The 20,792-nt window shown below is 46.7% G+C and overlaps 1 protein-coding gene across 1 annotated transcript; it reads left to right on the top strand.

Moving 5' to 3' along the window:
- Positions 1-7,294: 7,294 nt before the first annotated feature.
- Positions 7,295-8,906, top strand: LOC123730392 (uncharacterized). The gene is made up of 2 exons (XM_082968772.1): positions 7,295-8,658; positions 8,708-8,906. The coding sequence occupies exons 1-2, from the start codon at positions 7,295-7,297 to the stop codon at positions 8,904-8,906; spliced, it is 1,563 nt and encodes a 520-aa protein (XP_082824898.1).
- The last annotated feature ends 11,886 nt before the right edge of the window (positions 8,907-20,792 follow it).

Below are 20,792 nucleotides of genomic sequence, written 5' to 3'. Positions count from 1 at the left end.
GGGGGGTGGAGGGGGGGATGAGAAACTGGGGGGGTTGATAGACTGGGGGTTGGTTGAGAGACTGGGGGGTTGAGAGACTGGGGGGGTTGATAGACTGGGGGGGTGGAGGGGGGGTTGAGAGACTGGGGGTGTTGATAGACTGGGGGTTGGTTGAGAGACTGGGGGGTTGAGAGACTGGGGGGGTTGATAGACTGGGGGGTTGAGAGACTGGGGAGGTTGAGAGACTGGGGGGGTTGAGAGACTGGGGGGGTTGAGAGACTGGGGGGGTTGAGAGACTGCGGGGGTTGAGAGACTGGGGGGTTGAGAGACTGGGGGGGTTGATAGACTGGGGGGTTGAGAGACTGGGGGGTTGAGAGACTGGGGGGTTGAGAGACTGGGGGGGTTGGGAGACTGGGGGGTTGAGAGACTGGGGGGGTATAGAGTAGTCTCCTTTATGGTAGTCTCCTTTGTGGCTCTAATCTGGTAGTGGGGTGGTAGTCTCCCTCATGGCTCTAATCTGGTAGTGGGGTGGTAGATTTCTTGTCTCTCTTTTGGCTCTAATCTGGTAGTGGGGTGGTAGTCTCCTTTATAGCTCTAATCTGGTAGTGGGGTGGTAGTCTCCTTTATGGCTCTAATCTGGTAGTGTGGTGGTAGTCTCCTTTATGGCTCTAATCTGGTAGTGGGGTGGTAGTCTCCTTTATGGCTCTAATCTGATAGTGGGGTGGTAGTCTCCTTTATGGCTCTAATCTGATAGTGGGGTGGTAGATGTCTAGTCTCCCTTATGGCTCATTTCTAATAGTGGGGTGGTTGTCCCTCTTTTTCCTCTAATCTGATTGTGGGGTGGTAGTCTCCTTTATAGCTCTAATCTGGTAGTGGGGTGGTAGTCTCCTTTATGGCTCTAATCTGGTAGTGTGGTGGTAGTCTCCTTTATGGCTCTAATCTGGTAGTGGGGTGGTAGTCTCCTTTATGTCTCTAATCTGGTAGTGGGGTGGTAGTCTCCCTCATGGCTCTAATCTGGTAGAGGGGTGGTAGTCTCCCTCATGGCTCTAATCTGGTAGTGGGGTGGTAGTCTCCCTCATGGCTCTAATCTGGTAGAGGGGTGGTAGTCTCCTGTATGGCTCTAATCTGGTAGAGGGGTGGTAGTCTCCTGTATGGCTCTAATCTGGTAGTGGGGTGGTAGTCTCCTTTATGTCTCTAATCTGGTAGTGGGGTGGTAGTCTCCCTCATGGCTCTAATCTGGTAGAGGGGTGGTAGTCTCCTGTATGGCTCTAATCTGGTAGTGGGGTGATAGTCTCCTTTATGTCTCTAATCTGGTAGTGGGGTGGTAGTCTCCTTTATGGCTCTAATCTGGTAGAGGGGTGGTAGTCTCCCTCATGGCTCTAATCTGGTAGAGGGGTGGTAGTCTCCCTCATGGCTCTAATCTGGTAGTGGGGTGGTAGTCTCCTTTATGGTTTTGATCTGGTAGAGGGGTGGTAGTCTCCTGTATGGCTCTAATCTGGTAGTGGGGTGGTAGTCTCCTTTATGTCTCTAATCTGGTAGTGGGGTGGTAGTCTCCTGTATGTCTCTAATCTGGTAGTGGGGTGGTAGTCTCCTTTATGTCTCTAATCTGGTAGTGGGGTGGTAGTCTCCTTTATAGCTCTAATCTGGTAGTGGGGTGGTAGTCTCCTGTATGTCTCTAATCTGGTAGAGGGGTGGTAGTCTCCCTCATGGCTCTAATCTGGTAGAGGGGTGGTAGTCTCCTTTATGGCTCTAATCTGGTAGAGGGGTGGTAGTCTCCTTTATAGCTCTAATCTGGTAGTGGGGTGGTAGTCTTCTGTATGTCTCTAATCTGGTAGTGGGGTGGTAGTCTCCTGTATGTCTCTAATCTGGTAGTGGGGTGGTAGTCTCCTGTAGGTCTCTAATCTGGTAGTGGGGTGGTAGTCTCCTGTATGTCTCTAATCTGGTAGTGGGGTGGTAGTCTCCTGTATGTCTCTAATCTGGTAGTGGGGTGGTAGTCTCCTGTATGTCTCTAATCTGGTAGTGGGGTGGTAGTCTCCTTTATGGCTCTAATCAGATATATTACATACACCAGAGATATACATAATTTTCAAACACACACAGCTTCATTTTCGTGAAATTTCCTTACAGAGCACTGTGGTTAACCTTGGCCTGTAGGACTGTGGTTAACCTTGGCCCAGAGTACTGTGGTTAACCTTGGCCTGTAGGACTGTGGTTAACCTGGGCCCAGAGTACTGTGGTTAACCTTGGCCTGTAGGACTGTGGTTAACCTGGGACCGTAGGACTGTGGTTAACCTGGGACCGTAGGACTGTGGTTAACCTGGGACCGTAGGACTGTAGTTAACCTGGGACCGTAGGACTGTAGTTAACCTGGGACCGTAGTACTGTGGTTAACCTGGGCCCGTAGAACTGTGGTTAACCTGGGCCCAGAGTACTCTGGTTAACCTTGGCATGTAGGACTGTGGTTAACCTGGGACCGTAGGACTGTGGTTAACCTGTGACAGTAGGACTGTAGTTAACCTGGGACCGTAGGACTGTAGTTAACCTGGCACCGTAGGACTGTGGTTAACCTGGGACCCTAGGACTGTAGTTAACCTGGGACCGTAGGACTGTAGTTAACCTGGGACCGTAGGACTGTAGTTAACCTGGGCCCAGAGCACTGTGGTTAACCTTGGCCTGTAGGACTGTGGTTAACCTGGGCCCAGAGTACTGTGGTTAACCTGGGCCTGTAGGACTGTGGTTAACCTAGGCCCAGAGTACTCTGGTTAACCTTGGCCTGTAGGACTGTGGTTAACCTGGGACCGTAGGACTGTAGTTAACCTGGGACCGTAGGACTGTGGTTAACCTGGGACCGTAGGACTGTGGTTAACCTGGGCCAGTAGGACTGTAGTTAACCTGGGACCGTAGGACTGTAGTTAACCTGGGACCGTAGGACTGTAGTTAACCTGGGACCGTAGGACTGTGGTTAACCTCGAAACCGTAGGACTGTGGTTAATCTGGGACCGTAGGACTGTGGTTAACCTCGAACCATAGGACTGTGGTTAACCTGGGACCGTAGGGCTGTGGTTAACCTGGGACCGTAGGGCTGTAGTTAACCTGGGACCGTAGGACTGTAGTTAACCTGGGACCGTAGGACTGTGGTTAACCTGGGCCCATAGAACTGTGGTTAACCTGGGCCCATAGTACTGAGGTTAACCTGGGCCTGTAGGACTGTGGTTAAGCTGGGCCCGTAGAACTGTGGTTAACCTGGGACCGTAGGACTGTAGTTAACCTGGGACCGTAGGACTGTAGTTAACCTGGGACCGTAGGACTGTAGTTAACCTGGGACCGTAGTACTGTGGTTAACCTGGGCCCGTAGAACTGTGGTTAACCTGGGCCCAGAGTACTCTGGTTAACCTTGGCATGTAGGACTGTGGTTAACCTGGGACCGTAGGACTGTGGTTAACCTGTGACAGTAGGACTGTAGTTAACCTGGGACCGTAGGACTGTAGTTAACCTGGCACCGTAGGACTGTGGTTAACCTGGGACCCTAGGACTGTAGTTAACCTGGGACCGTAGGACTGTAGTTACCCTGGGACCGTAGGACTGTAGTTAACCTGGGCCCAGAGCACTGTGGTTAACCTTGGCCTGTAGGACTGTGGTTAACCTGGGCCCAGAGTACTGTGGTTAACCTGGGCCTGTAGGACTGTGGTTAACCTAGGCCCAGAGTACTCTGGTTAACCTTGGCCTGTAGGACTGTGGTTAACCTGGGACCGTAGGACTGTAGTTAACCTGGGACCGTAGGACTGTGGTTAACCTGGGACCGTAGGACTGTGGTTAACCTGGGCCAGTAGGACTGTAGTTAACCTGGGACCGTAGGACTGTAGTTAACCTGGGACCGTAGGACTGTAGTTAACCTGGGACCGTAGGACTGTAGTTAACCTGGGACCGTAGGACTGTGGTTAACCTAGGCCCAGAGTACTCTGGTTAACCTTGGCCTGTAGGACTGTGGTTAACCTGGGACCGTAGGACTGTAGTTAACCTGGGACCGTAGGACTGTGGTTAACCTGGGACCGTAGGACTGTGGTTAACCTGGGACCGTAGGACTGTAGTTAACCTGGGACCGTAGGACTGTAGTTAACCTGGGACCGTAGGACTGTAGTTAACCTGGGACCGTAGGACTGTAGTTAACCTGGGACCGTAGGACTGTGGTTAACCTGGGCCCAGATTTCTCTGGTTAACCTTGGCCTGTAGGACTGTGGTTAACCTGGGACCGTAGGACTGTGGTTAACCTGGGACAGTAGGACTGTAGTTAACCTGGGACCGTAGGACTGTAGTTAACCTGGGACCGTAGGACTGTGGTTAACCTGGGCCCAGAGTACTCTGGTTAACCTTGGCCTGTAGGACTGTGGTTAACCTGGGACCGTACGACTGTGGTTAACCTGGGACCGTAGGACTGTGGTTAACCTCGAACCGTAGGACTGTAGTTAACCTGGCACCGTAGGACTGTAGTTAACCTGGGACCGTAGAACTGTGGTTAACCTGGGCCCAGAGTACTCTGGTTAACCTTGGCCTGTAGGACTGTAGTTAACCTGGGACCGTAGGACTGTAGTTAACCTGGGACCGTAGGACTGTAGTTAACCTGGGACCGTAGGACTGTGGTTAAAAGTAGTGCACTATGTAGGGAATATAGTGGAGCCATATGGGATGCACACAGGAAGTGTCATTATTACCGTTCAGACACACTGTGCTTTTCCTCTTCATATCAAATCACACACACACACACACACACACACACACACACACACACACACACACACACACACACACACACACACACACACACACACACACACACACACACACACACACACACACACACACACACACACACATAACTGCTGGTGTACGGGCGTGTTTATGCCATTCACTTTGTCTGCTAACACTCAGATCCATCTGGAGGAATAGATGAATGAGAGGAAGAACCTAATTATCTCGTCTCAATAACAAAACATTCCCTCTCTCTCTCTCGCTCTGTCTCTCTCTCTCTGTCTCTGTCTCTCTGTCTCTCTCGCTCTGTCTCTCTCTCTCTCTCTGTCTCTGTCTCTCTGTCTCTCTCTGCCTCTCTCTCTGTCTCGCTTTCGCTCTCTCTCCCTCTCTCTGTCTTTCTGTCTCTCTTTCGCTCTGTCTCTCTCTCTCTCTGTCTCTGTCTCTCTTTCTCTCTCTGTTTCTCTCTCTCTCTGCCTCTCTCTCTCTGTCTCGCACTCTGTGTGTCTCTCTCTCTCTCTCTGCCTCTCTCTCTCTGTCTCTCTCTCTCGTTATGTAATTGAAGACTTGATCATGGCCAGGACTATATTTTACTTCAATGAAATATAAAACTATTGTGGTGGATGGTATTTTAAAAAGATGGATCCTCAGGCTGCTTCACGAGAGAAATTAACTATCTTCAAATATCCTTCGTCTCATTCAGGGTTCCTCAATTTGGCTGCGATAAACCTTGCAGCAGGGTTGTGTGTCAATTCCTAAAAGGATGACACACCCTTTTTGCATACAGAAAAAATGTATAAATTCACTGTAAGTTGCTTTGGATATACAGTTGAAGCCGGAAGATTACATACACTTAGGTGGAGTCATTAAAACTCATTTTTCAACCACTCCACACATTTCTTGTTAACAAACTATAGTTTTTTCCAACAATTGTTTACAGACAGATTATTTCACTTATAATTCACTGTATCACAATTCCAGTGGGTCACAAGTGTACATACACTAAGTTGACTGTGCCTTTAAACAGCTTGGAAAATTTCAGAAAATTATGTCATGGTTTTAGAAGCTTCTGATAGGCTAATTGACATCATTTGAGTCAATTGGAGGTATACCTGTGAATGTATTTCAAGGTCTACCTTCAAACTCAGTGCCTCTTTGCTTGACATCATGGGAAAATCAAAAGAAATCAGTCAAGACCTCAGAAAACAATTGTAGACCTCCACAAGTCTGGTTCATCCTTGGGAGCAATTTCCAAATGCCTGAAGGTACCACGTTCATCTGTACAAACAATAGTATGCAAGTATAAACACCATGGTACCACACAGCTGTCATACCGCTTAGGAAGGAGATGCGTTCTGTCTCCTAGAGATGAACGTACTTTGGTGTGAAAAGTGTAAATCAATCCCAGAACAACAGCAAAGGACCTTGTGAAGATGCTGGAGGAAACAGGTACAAAAGTATCTATATCCACAGTAAAACGAGTCCTATATCGACATAACCTGAAAGGCCGCTCAGCAAGGAAGAAGCCACTGCTCCAAAACCGCCATAAAAAACCCAGACTACGGTTTGCAGCTGCACATGGGGACAAATATCGTACTTTTTGGAAAAATGTCCTCTGAACTGATGAAACAAAAATAGAAGTGTTTGGCCATAATGCCCATCGTTATGTTTGGAGAAAAAATTGTGAGACTTGCAAGCCGAAGAACACGATCCCAACCGTGAAGCACGGGGGTGGCAGCATCATGTTGTGGGGGTGCTTTGCAGCAGGAGGGACTGGTGCACTTCACAAAATGGATGGCATCATGAGAAAGGAAATGTATGTGGATATATTGAAGCAACATCGCAAGACAACAGTCAAGAAGTTAAAACTTGGTCCCAAATGGGTCTTCCAAATGGACAATGACCCCAAGCATACTTCCAAAGTTGTGGCAAAATGGCTTAAGGACAACAAAGTCAAGGTATTGGAGTGGCCATCACAAAGCCCTGACCTCAATCCTATGGAACATTTGTGGGTAGAACTAAAAAAACATGTGCGATCAAGGAGGCCTAAAAACCTGACTCAGTTACACCAGCTCTGTCAGGAGGAATGGGCCAAAATTCACCCAACTTATTGTGGGACGCTTGTGGAAAGCTACCCGAAACGTTTGACCCAAGTTAAACAATTTAAAGGCAATGCTACCAAGTTCTAATTGAGTGTATGTAAACTTCTGACCCACTGGGAATGTCATGAAAGAAATAAAAGCTGAAATAAATAATTCTCTCTACTATTATTCTGACATTTCACATTCTTAAAATAAAGTGGTGATTCTAACTGACTTAAGACATGGAATTTTTATTCGGATTAAATGTCAGGAATTGTGAAAAACTGAGTTTAAATGTATTTGGCTAAGGTGTATGTAAACTTCCGACTTCAACTGTAAGTGTTTGCCTCAGTTGCCTATATTACCTATGGATAAGGTATCCAGACAAACTGCTCACCATGAATTAGCTGCAGTACTTCTCAACAGTGACCTACAGGGACATATTCCAGGAATATCTACTAGCTTCATCTATTCCACAACGTGTGTCCTAAATGGCACCCTATGAAAATCAGTGTTCACCCAGACACCCAAACCCCCAGACCCCCAGACCCCCAGACACCCAGACCCCCAGTCCTCCAGTCCTCCAGTCCTCCAGACCCCCAGACCTCCAGACCCTCAGACCCCCAGACCCCCAGACCCCCAAACCTCCAGACCCCGACCCCCAGACATCCAGACCCCCAGACCTCCAGACCCCGACCTCCAGACCCCCAGACACACAGACCCCCAGACCCCAGACACACAGACCCCCAGACACACAGACCCTCAGACCCCAGACACACAGACCCCAGACCCCCAGACCCCCCAGACCCCACAGACCTCCAGACCCCCAGACACCCAGACCTCCAGACCCCCAGACCCCCAGACACCCAGACCCACAGACCTCCAGACCCCCAGACCTCCAGACCCCCAGACACCCAGACCCACAGACCTCCAGACCCCCAGACCTCCAGACCCCCAGACACCCAGACTTCCAGACACCCAGACCTCCAGACACCCAGACCTCCAGATACCCAGACCTCCAGACCCCCAGACACCCAGACCCACAGACCCCCAGACACACAGACCCCAGACCTCCAGACCCTCAGACCCCCAGACCCCCAAACCTCCAGACCCCGACCCCCAGACATCCAGACCCCCAGACCTCCAGACCCCGACCCCCAGACCTCCAGACCCCCAGACACACAGACCCCCAGACCCCAGACACACAGACCCCAGACCCCCAGACCCCCAGACACACAGACCCCCAGACCCCAGACACACAGACCCCAGACACACAGACCCCCAGACCCCAGACACACAGACCCCAGACCCCCAGACCCCCAGACACCCAGACCCACAGACCCCCAGACACCCAGACCCACAGACCTCCAGACCCCCAGACGTCCAGACCCCCAGACCTCCAGACCCCCAAACCTCCAGACCCCAGACACCCAGACCTCCAGACACCCAGACCTCCAGATACCCAGACCCCCAGACCCACAGACCCCCAGACACACAGACCCCAGACCCCCAGACCTCCAGACCCAGACACCCAGACACCCAGTCCTCCAGACCCCCAGACACCCAGACCCCCAGACCTCCAGACCCAGACACCCAGACCCCCAGACCTCCAGACCCCCAGACACCCAGACCTCCAGACACCCAGACCTCCAGACCCCCAGACACCCAGACCTCCAGATACCCAGACCCCCAGACCCACAGACCCCCAGACACACAGACCCCAGACCCCCAGACCTCCAGACACCCAGACACCCAGACCCCCAGACCTCCAGACCCAGACACCCAGACACCCAGTCCTCCAGACCCCCAGACACCCAGTCCTCCAGACCCCCAGACCCCCAGACCTCCAGACCCAGTCCTCCAGACCCCCAGACCCCCAGACACCCAGACACCCAGTCCTCCAGACCCAGACCCCCAGACCTCCAGACCCCCAGACTTCCAGACCCCCAGACACCCAGACACCCAGACCTCCAGACCCCCAGACACCCAGACCTCCAGACCCCCAGTCCTCCAGATCCCCAGACACCCAGTCCTCCAGACCCCCAGACACCCAGTCCTCCAGATCCCCAGACCCCAAACCCAGACACCCAAAAAAGGGGTTGAATATGTGTAAAATATATATATATTCTGAGCTTTCTTATATCTCCTAGATATTAGGACAAACACTTTAAAAAACGTGTTTCTTATGATTTACTTTTTGATTGTCTTATAAGCCATTTCTGAATGTGTTATTCAATGCGTTAATAGTTACGGCCGAATTCAATATTAAATCCCCACAAATGGTATACAGTAAGTTGGAGGGTTATATTTAGGATAATTTTTCACAGCTTTGTCATTCAATTTTGGGGTATTTTCAACAAACTAGCTCTCACAGTCTCAGGTCAAAGTTAGACGTTCACCCAAGTTTCTCAAACGTCAAATTTCAAGATGTTTAAGGTTAGGCATTAACTCTGAATGGTTAAGGTTAGGCATTAACTCTGAATGGTTAAAGTAAGGTTTACGGGTTTTGGATAAGCTTAAAAATAACATCTAAATAAAATCTCAAAAACAACTTTCTATCTCTGGATTCAAATTTACAACCTTTGTAATCAGAGGCAGATTCTAACGCCCATCCACAACGATCTAGTAAAACTGAAACGTACTTAGAGGTAACAGCGCTCACTGTTGCCCCCTAATGGCTAGTTTCCCACGTCCTCTCCCGACGTCCTGTGACATGGATGGACGTAGAATACTGACTTGTATCGCGGGTGACTTGGCTGCTTTCAACACACAAGACAAACTGTAATAATTCATGAAAGATGTCAAAGTGTGAAGGGAGGCATGTAATTACAGTGTGCTATAGTGCGCAGAGGTGTTGAGTGAAAAGGTGTTTCTGAAAATGTGTCTAACCACAGATTTTCCAATGAAAATATCTATTCTTTTCCAGCTGTGATGTGATAGACAAAACTATGTCTACACCACATACGTAGGATCATGTGTGTGTGTGTGTGTGTGTGTTGTGTGTGTGTGTGTGTGTGTGTGTGTGTGTGTGTGTGTGTGTGTGTGTGTGTGTGTGTGTGTGTGTGTGTGTGTGTGTGTGCAGTGTTTCCCCTAACTGAATTTATTGTTGACATAACTGCAAAGAAATATGATGTAATTAAAAATAGATATATATTTCTGCCCTGACATGCTTTTAAATGGATAGACTCAATGAATGGAAGTCTATGTGAACAGCTACTAGCAATGCCCCCCCCCCCCCCCCCTCCACCGGCTACCCTTGCCACCACAGCTGAAAAAGATCCTAGGGAAAACACTGATGTGTGAGAGAGATCTCTCTTCCACTCCACCCCTCCACCCCCTGGCCAGGTCAAAGGGAGATTAAAACCTCCTCGAACAGGGGCAGTGATGAAAACGAGGGACCGACCCCACCCCATCCCATGGTCCCTTTACACACACACAGACAACAACAGAGACAAAACTCCCCCCCCCCCCCCCCCCCCATTTCCTCCACTCTCCACTCCTCCCTCCACCTATACTTCCACACCATTTCACCACACCTTCTCCAACTTTCAACTCCTCTCTCCTCGCCCCTTCACCCATCTCCCCTGGTGTTCTCCCTGTCACTGGGATGCGTTAGATCAGCGATTCTCAACTGGTGGACCCAAATTTGGGTCGCAGGATGTTTTGAACGGTTAGCAAGTGTCTGACTAAGAAATGGTCCAGTCTGAACAACTAAAACCAGAGTAGAAATGATAATGAAACTATTTTTTTTTTATAATTTTACCTCTACATTTTTTTTCGTCAATCACAGTATTTTCGATATAAACTTCAACGTAATTATTGACAATGAAAAAAGGTGTGGGACTGTTATTCCCTTGTCATATAAATGGCACATTTATTATCATAATTCTTTAAGGAATACCTGGGATAGGATAAAGTAATCCTTCTAACCCCCCCCCCCCCCCTTAAAAGATTTAGATGCACTATTGTAAAGTGGTTGTTCCACTGGATATCATAAGGTGAATCCACCAATTTGTAAGTCGCTCTGGATAAGAGCGTCTGCTAAATGACTTAAATGTAAAATGTAATCATTGCATAACATAAAAAAAAAAAAAAAAATGCAATGCCAATATTAAATTGGGACATGGTTCAAGTTTGGTGCGAACGTCACAACTTCCTGCGAAGTCGTTCCCTCTCCTTGTTCGGGCGGCGTTCGGCGGTCGACGTCACCGGCCTTCAAGCCATCGCCGATCCACTTTTCATTTTCCATTTGTTTTGTCTTTTTTCTTACACACCTGGTTTCAATCCCCCCCCAATTACTTGTTCATTATTTAACCCTTTTGTTCCCCCATGTTTGTTTGTGAGTAATTGTTCGTTGTATATCGGTCCGTTATTGTGGGCTCGCATTGTTGCTTTGTATTTGTGTATTTTTTGAGTAAAGTACGTTGATTACTCATATCTGCTGTCCTGTGCTTGACTCTCTACACCAGCTACACACAGGACCCATTTACACAGAAGGCAAAACCAGTTGAAAACCACTGCATTAGATACCTGCTGATCGGTGACCATGTGACCAGGTTCTGACTGATGAGGACACATACATATTCACTGATTAGTTGGCCAGGGATTATGTTCCAGGGAGATGTTTAAGATCTTAAGTCTGTGGTTAGGCATCAAGACGTTGAAAACAAAATAATATTTTAATTATGTTTTCTTCCAAGATGTCTTTTAAACGTCTCAGAGGTCAGGTCTATGTCAAAAGTAGTGCGCTACATAGGGCTCTGATCAACAGTAGTGCACTACATAGGGCTCTGATCAACAGTAGTACACTACATAGGGCTCTGATCAACAGTAGTACACTACATAGGGCTCTGATCAACAGTAGTACACTACATAGGGCTCTGATCAACAGTAGTACACTACATAGGGCTCTGATCAACAGTTGTACACTACATAGGGCTCTGATCAACAGTAGTACACTACATAGGGCTCTGGTCAACAGTAGTACACTACATAGGGCAAAGATCAACAGTAGTACACTACATAGGGCTCTGATCAACAGTAGTACACTACATAGGGCTCTGATCAACAGTAGTACACTCAAAAAACGTTCTGGGACACTGTAAAGTCCATGGAGAATAAGAGCACCTCCTCCCAGCTGCCCACTGCTCTGAGGCTAGGAAACACTGTTACCACCGATAAATCCACTATAATTGAGAATTTCAATAAGCATTTCTCTACGGCTGACCATGCTTTCCACCTGGCTACCCTACCTGGCTACTCCTTCACCCAAATCCAGATAGCTGATGTTCTGAAAGAGCTGCAAAATCTGGAACCCTACAAATCAGCCGGGCTAGACAATCTGGACACTCTCTTTCTAAAATTATCTGCTGAAATTGTTGCAACCCTTATTACTAGCCTGTTCAACCTCTCTTTCGTATCGTCTGAGATTCCAAAAGGGGGTGACACTCTAGACCCAAACTGCTATAGACCTATATCTATCCTACCCTGTCTTTCTAAGGTCTTCGAAAGCCAAGTTAACAAACAGATTACCGATCATTTCAAATCTCACCTTCTCCGCTATGCGATCTGGTTTCAGAGCTGGTCATGGGTGCACCTCAGCCACGCTCAAGGTCCTAAACGATATCATAACCGCCATCGATAAGAGACATTACTGTGCAGCCGTATTCATCGGTCTGGCCAAGGCTTTCGACTCTGTCGATCTCCACATTCTTATTGGCAGACTCGACAGACTTGGTTTCTCAAATGATTGCCTCGCCTGGTTTACCAACTACTTCTCTGATAGAGTTCAGTGTGTCAAATCGGAGGGCCTGTTGTCCGGACCTCTGGCAGTCTCTATGGGGGTGCCACAGGGTTCAATTCTCGGGCCGACTCTTTTCTCTGTATACATCAATGATGTCACTCTTGCTGCTGGTGATTCGCTGATCCACCTCTACGCAGACGACACCATTCTGTATACTTCTGGCCACTCTTTGGACACGGTGTTAACTAACCTCCAGACAAGCTTCAATGCCATACAACTCTCCTTCTGTGGCCTCCAACTGCTCTTAAATGCAAGTAAAACTAATTGCATGCTATTCAATCGATCACTGCCCGCACCCGCCCGCCTGTCTAGCATCACTTCTCTGGACGGTTCTGACTTAGAATACGTGGATAACTACAAATACCTAGGTGTCTGGTTAGACTGTAAACTCTCCTTCCAGACTCACATTAAGCATCTCCAATCCAAAATTAAATCTAGAATTGGCTTCCTATATCGCAACAAAGCATCCTTCACTCATGCTGCCAAACATACCCTCGTAAAACTGACCATCCTACCGATCCTCGACTTCGGCAATGTCATCTATAAAATAGCCCCCAACACTCTACTCAACAAATTGGATGCAGTCTATCACAGTGCCATCCGTTTTGTCACCAAAGCCCCATACACTACCCACCACTGCGACCTGTAAGCTCTCGTTGGTTGGCCCTCGCTTCATACTCGTCGCTAGGTAAAGCCCCGCCTTATCTTAGCTCACTGGTCACCATAGCAGTACCCACTCGTAGCACGCGCTCCAGCAGGTATATTTCACTGGTCACCCCCAAAGCCAATTCCTCCTTTGGTTGCCTTTCCTTCCAGTTCTCTGCTGCCAATGACTGGAACGAACTGCAAAAATCTCTGAAGCTGGAGACTCATATCTCCCTCACTAGCTTTAAGCACCAGCTGTCAGAGCAGCTCACAGATCACTGCACCTGTACATAGCCCATCTGTAAACAGCCTATCTGTCACGTCCTGACCATAGAGAGCTCATATTTTTCTATGGTAGAGTAGGTCAGGGCGTGACTGGGGGGGTTTTGTCTAGTTTACATTTTCTATGTTATGTTATAGTTTCTTTTTTCTATGTTGGGGTTTTTGGATGATCCCCAATTAGAGGCAGCTGGTCATCATTGTCTCTAATTGGGGATCATATTTAAGTAGTTGTTTTTCCCACCTGTGTTTGTGGGAGATTAATTTGAGTTAGTGTATGTTGCACCTCTGTCGTCACGGTTTGTTGTTTTGTTTATAGTATGTCTTGCATAGTTTCACAATATAATAAAGATGTGGAACTGCGCCTTGGTCTCCTTCATATGACGAACGTGACACCATCTATCTACCTACACAGATCACTGTACAGAGTCCATCTGCAAACAGCCCATCTATCTACCTCATCCCCATAGTGTATTTATTTATTTATTTTGCTCCTTTGCACCCCAATATTTCTACTTGCACATTCATCTTCTGCACATCTACCATTCCAGTGTTTAATTGCTATATTGTAATTACTTCACCACCATGGCCTATTTATTGCCTTAACTCCCTTATCTTACCTCATTTGCTCACACTGTATATAGACTTTTTGTTTTCTTTTTTCTACTGTATTATTGACTGTATGTTTTGCTTATTCCATGTGTAACTCTGTGTTGTTGTATGTGTCGAATTGCTATGCTTTATCTTGGCCAGGTCGTAGTTGCAAATTAAAACTTGTTCTCAACTAGCCTACCTGGTTTAAATAAAAGTGAAATAAAATAAATAAAACCTAGGGCTCTGATCAACAGTAGTGTACTACACAGAAAATAGGGTGCCATTTGGGACTCAAACCCAAGTATTTAAAGGGAGGGGTGTTGGGTTAGGATTGTGGTCTGTGCTGCATCACTCCAGGCATCTATCAAGTGAATCATCCAACTCCCTGGTTACACTTTACGCTTCAAGGGCTTTTCTGTAGACTGAATCACAAATGCCTTCCCCATTCATTTCTTCCTTTCTCCCCACAAGTATTTAGTACACAGTAGGTTGCTGAGGACGGCTCGTGATAATGGTTGGAATGGAACCGTTTCAAACACATGGAAACCTACATGTTTGATGTGTTCGAATACCGTTCCATTTGTTCCGTTCCAGCCATTACTGTGAGCCCGTCCTCCCGAATTAAGGTGCCACCGGGCCGCCTGTGATTTTTGAATTACCTTGAAAATACCTTTCATGAACTTGATCCAAATGCAAAAGACCGCTGTTGAAATGTACACTCATGCACAAAAGTATTTTCAGGGTTCATACATGCAGCCATCTCTCTAAAGTGTAGCAGTAGTCACACACCCAGCTTGCTCATTTGGTTTCTGGGAAGTTGTGGGAACGCAAGTTTTTGGTATCCCATTGGTTTTGGGAACAAAGCCATACGTTTCCTGACCGGTAAAACAAAATCTTTTTTTTTTTTACCTGTTCTGGAAACATACATTTTAAGTTTCTGAGAAGATCTTTTAGGAAGATTTTATAATAACACTTAATAACAGTTTATAACTACAAGCACAGATAGGATACATTGAAATTCATTTGCTTAGTTAACAATCGTGCAAACAAATGTATTTTTGATTGTGGCACAGCGTCAGTGAGATTCAGACTCTCTGATCTTCTATTCTCTATCCCATGGAATTAGTCCACGGTGCCATCAGGATGGAGCTAACATGCCATTTTTTTCTTAACTCATATAAAGCTGTTAATTTGAGTCTATTCAAACCATAGAGATAGATAGATAGATAGATAGATAGATAGATAGATAGATAGATAGATAGATAGATAGATAGATAGATAGATAGATAGATAGATAGATAGATAGATAGATAGATAGATAGATAGATAGATAGATAGATAGATAGATAGATAGATAGATAGATAGATAGATAGATAGATAGATAGATAGATAGATAGATAGATAGATAGATAGATAGATAGATAGATAGATAGATAGATAGATAGATAGATAGATAGATAGATAGGACTTCTCTTTATATTTGTGCCATTATAGCTAGCGTCTGTGACAGCGTGAGCAGCACGATTGAGACTACAACCCATAGGAATCCCCACCCTGTTGATTACTTGTAACAAATAACATTGTTAGAACGTTCTTTAAACGTTACTAATGTTTTCTTGTCTTTTTTTATGGAAAGTTGTCTTAATGTTCTGAGAATGTGACTTTAAATTGAATCATGAGGAAACTTGTAGAAAAACGTTAGCTGTACAGAAATTCCCACAGAATGTTGTTTCTTAACGTTCTGAGAACATTACTTTAAATAGAACCAAAGGGGAAACCTATAGAAAACGTTACGCTAACGTACTGAATTCTCACTTAAGAAAGATATCGTTTTTAAGGAACATTTAAGGAACTTGAATTTTTGTTGTTGTTGATTGTCTTGGTTTTTCAGTACTTTTAAAGCTGCACTGCTTACGTGAGTGTGTGCACAGGTGTTTTTGAAGACCCCCTCTTGTTATAATACAGTATATTTTATAGAATAGAACTACATTTCCCAGAACACCACACTCTCATAGGCAGTCGGCTCAGGAATTACCTGATACATCAACACACACGCGCTCCCGAGACTTTGTGGCTGTGGTAACTAGTGACAACACAACAGAGTTTTGGGAAATTGGGGGGGGGGGGGCAGCAGCAGAGTTCGCCATTGGAGTGTGAGAGAATGTTGGAGGTCGGAAACGGCGGCGAGTAGGGCGGACGAAATGGAAGAAAGAGTTGGTGAAGCAACAGCTGTGCCGGAATGAGGACAATATGGGTGTCAGCGCTGATAGTATGGAGCAGAAGGACGAGGGTCAAGGACCGGAGTGGTCGGTAGTGGAAAGACATTGAAATATATAGATTTATTTGACCTTTTATTTAAACTAGGCAAGTCAGTTAAGAACAAATTCTTCTTTACAATGACGGCCTAGGAACAGTGGGGTCGACTGCCTTGTTCAGGGGGCAGAACGACAGATTTGTACCTTGTCAGAAGCTTGGGGGGATTCGATCCTGCAACCTTTACGGCTACTGGCCCAACGCTCAAACCACTCGGCTACCCTGCCAAAGAGGCAGAAGAGAGAGATCATGATACAGAAAGCATTAGAGCGTCTAGTAAAGAAAGCATAACGAGGGGCCAAGCTAGGAAGCAGAGTCCCAGGGGAGTCATCACTGGTGTCCCTATATCTATGTCTGCAGATGATATACAAGTTAATGTGATGGGAGGGCAGAGTGAGTCCGAAAAGATTGATCTGTAGGAAAAAGAGGATCGAAGAAGTGAAAGCCTATCAGTGCTGCTGAGGTTTAAGAAAGTCTTGCCAGGAAAAGTACAAGTAGGATTACTTATTTTCAACGTTAGAGAATTTGTCCCATATGCACTGCTGTGTTTATAAATGGCAAAGAATGGGACATGTAGCTGCTCAGTGTAAAGGAAAGGTAAAGATGTGCCAAGTGTGGACGGGGACGTGATTATGGGGAATGTGGAAGCAATGTGAAGGTTAAGTGCTGTAATTGTGGAGGAGAACATGGAGCAGCATTTGGTGGATGCCAGGTATAGAGAGAGGTGGATGCCAGGTATAGAGAGAGGTGGATGCCAGGTATAGAGAGAGGTGGATGCCAGGTATAGAGAGAGGTGGATGCCAGGTACAGAGAGTGGTGGATGCCAGGTACAGAGAGTGGTGGATGCCAGGTACAGAGAAAGATGGATGCCAGGGACAGAGAGAGGTGGATGCCAGGTACAGAGAGTGGTGGATGCCAGGTACAGAGAGAGGTGGATGCCAGGTACAGAGAGTGGTGGATGCCAGGTACAGAGAGTGGTGGATGCCAGGTACAGAGAGTGGTGGATGCCAGGTACAGAGAGAGGTGGATGCAAGGGACAGAGAGTGGTGGATGCCAGGTACAGAGATGGATGCCAGGTACAGAGAGTGGTGAATGCCAGGTACAGAGAGAGGTGGATGCCAGGTACAGAGAGAGGTGGATGCCAGGTACAGAGAGAGGTGGATGCCAGGTACAGAGAGTGGTGGATGCCAGGTACAGAGAGAGGTGGATGCAAGGGACAGAGAGTGGTGGATGCCAGGTACAGAAAGAGATGGATGCCAGGTACAGAGAGAGATGGATGCCAGGTACAGAGAGAGGTGGATGCCAGGTACAGAGAGAGATGGATGCCAGGTACAGAGAGAGGTGGATGCCAGGTACAGAGAGAGATGGATGCCAGGTACAGAGAGAGGTGGATGCCAGGTACAGAGAGTGGTGAATGCCAGGTACAGAGAGAGGTGGATGCCAGGTACAGAGAGAGGTGAATGCCAGGTACAGAGAGTGGCTAGAGAGACTCAGATATATAAGACCAGTTATGAAGTATCGTACGCAGAGGCCGTGAAACGGATTGGTAGAACTACGGTGTGGACTGATGGATCTCAAATCAAATCAAATTTATTTATATAGCCCTTTTTAGATCAGCTGATAACTCAAAGTGCTGTACATCTGACATGGTTGTACCTGTACTAAGTCACACGGAGTGATTCATCTGGAGCATGGCAGAGCTATCCCAAGGTCTCCACATATCCTCACCTGCCTGAACTGCAGGGAGACTCCTGCACCTTACCACACACAACTGCAGCTGCCATTTCACAACTGCAATATTTCATTGTATTTATTACCAAGTATGTTTACATAACAGGTTGACCCTTTTTTCATTACTACACTGTAGTTTATTCCTCAATTGGATCCCAAGTAGGAAAAATAGTCCATTTGGTGATATCTTTGTAGGTCGTTTTGTAAATGTTTCCTTGGTCTGTTTGATATCAGTTGAAGACCTTGTTTTCCGTTATATTGAGCTTTTGTTATTTTGAGGAAGGTTAGACACTACCTTGTATTCCTGTTTATATCTCTAATAAAAACTTGATTTGACCTGATCTGTTTAATCGGATGGGGACTTGTTTTGTACTGTACTTACACCAGGGTACTCTATCCGTCTTTCTGGAAATCTAGCCACCTGTAAGGTCTGCTAATATGAAGTTTAGTAAATCATTCTAAAACCATTCCAAAAGTAATCAGAGGGCTGATATAAATACTATGCATGCCAGTCTCTCTTGGCTAAGAGTTGAGGAGAGACTGACTGCATCACTTCTTCTTTTTATAAGAAACATTAATGTGTTGAAAATCCCAAATTGTTTGCATAGTCAACTTACACACAGCTCTGAAACACACACTTACCCCACCAGACATTCCACCAGGGGTCTTTTCACAGTCCCCAAATCCAGAACAAATTCACGAAAGCGTACAGTATTATATAGAGCCCTTATTGCATGGAACTTCCTTCCATCTCATATTGCTGAAATAAACAGCAAACCTGGTTTCAATAAACAGATAAAGCAACACCTCACGCCACAACGCCACTCCCCTATTTGACCCAGATAGTTGGTGTGTATAGATTGATATGTTGGCTACCTGTGCCTTTAAACATGTCGGTAGGTCTGTCCTTGAGCTGTTCTAGTCTATTAATGTACTGTATTATGTCATGTTTCATGTTCTGTGTGGACCCCAGGAAGAGCTAATGGGGATCCTAATAAAATACCAAATACCAAAAATGAAGACTATATGCTAGATAAAGATTGGATAAATTGTTTCTAGCACAGATTTTTACCTTGTCAGCTCAGGGATTCAATCCAGCAACCTTTCGGTTAGTGGCCCAACGCTCTAACCACTAGGCTACATTAAGAGAAATCCTATGCAGCCTTGTTTACAATTTGGAACACTGGAACATTGGTTCTCAGGGTGTTAATAAAACCTACCAGGAAAACGTTCAGGGAACCAAGGTCAAACGTTCCCAGAACCTCCCTGCGACTTCAAAGTAACATTCCTAGAACAGAAAAACATTTCACTTCCGTTCTCAGAATATTAAAAAAAAAAACTTTATGTTTTACCAGTCAAGAAACTTATGGTTTCGCTCCCAAAACCAATGTGAAACCAAAAACATACGTTCCCTCAACTTCCAAGGAACCAAATGTGCTAGCTGGGATGTGACTCATCGAAAGTTAGAGAGACAGTGACAGATGGTGAATATTTTATATGTATACATTTTTTTTTTTTTTTTTACTCATCACTGCATCACTGGGAAGGGAAGCAAGCATTTCATGGTCAAGTCTACACCTGTTGTATTCGGCGCATGTGACAATTTTCATTTGGTTTTATTTGGAAAGTGAAAGAGAAAGAGGGAGAGAGTTTCCAGTCCGTCCGTCCCCCCCCCCCCCCCCCACCACCCCACACGACCTACTTTATCCTCAGCCTTGACTGTACAGGTTCCAGTAGACTGCCTGTGTGAGCATAGCCAGAGTTCTAATCAACTTGTGTGATGTCCCGCGCTTGCAATGCCAGCGTTGTGGGTTAGATTCCCATGGGGGACCAGTATGAAAACGTATGAAAATCTGTGCACTCACTAACTGTAAATCACAATGGATAGGAATGTCTAATAAAATACAAAAAAATGTAAAGATGGGTTCTGGATTCCCCCCCCCCCCTTTTTTTACCTCTCCAGAACGGTCTGGGTTGTGTTTAACCCCTCTCCCCTGTACCCCTCCAGAACGGTCTGGGTTGTGTTTAACCCCTCTCCCCTGTACCCCTCCAGAACGGTCTGGGTTGTGTTTAACCCCTCTCCCCTGTACCCCTCCAGAACGGTCTGGGTTGTGTTTAACCCCTCTCCCCTGTACCCCTCCAGATAGTCTAATCAAACTGCTGGACAGATTGTAAAAAGTCAACTGAACTTCCCCTCTCAGGGATGCAGGAGTTCCAGAAACATTACTAAGACTCACTGGATCTGGATCTGTCAGCGACCATGTCACCAGATCTCACCGGACTGCAAGTAATGTCAAAAAGGCCACACGCTTATTGAGAATAATGTTAGCATGCTTGGCAGAGAAGGAGTTAGCATGCTTGGCAGAGGAGGCGTTAGCATGCTTGGCAGAGGAGGCGTCAGCATGCTTGGCAGAGGAGGCGTCAGCATGCTTGGCAGAGGAGGCGTCAGCATGCTTGGCAGAGGAGGCGTCAGCATGCTTGGCAGAGGAGGCGTCAGCATGCTTGGCAGAGGAGGCGTCAGCATGCTTGGCAGAGGAGGCGTTAGCATGCTTGGCAGAGGAGGCGTCAGCATGCTTGGCAGAGGAGGCGTCAGCATGCTTGGCAGAGGAGGCGTTAGCATGCT

Source organism: Salmo salar, chromosome 24 (assembly GCF_965601325.2).
Source record: "Salmo salar chromosome 24, fSalSal1, whole genome shotgun sequence".
NCBI lineage: Eukaryota > Metazoa > Chordata > Actinopteri > Salmoniformes > Salmonidae > Salmo > Salmo salar.
Note: the sequence above shows the minus strand (reverse complement) of the source record. Positions and strands in the feature narration are given on the sequence as shown.

Excerpts from the sequence above, each read along its gene's own strand:
- LOC123730392 (XM_082968772.1), top strand. The coding sequence starts at position 7,295 with ATGGCACCCTATGAAAATCAGTGTTCACCCAGACACCCAAACCCCCAG. Across the intron at positions 8,659-8,707 it reads CCCCCAGACCTCCAGACCCA|ACCCAGACCCCCAGACCTCC; the intron begins GTCCTCCAGACC and ends CCAGTCCTCCAG.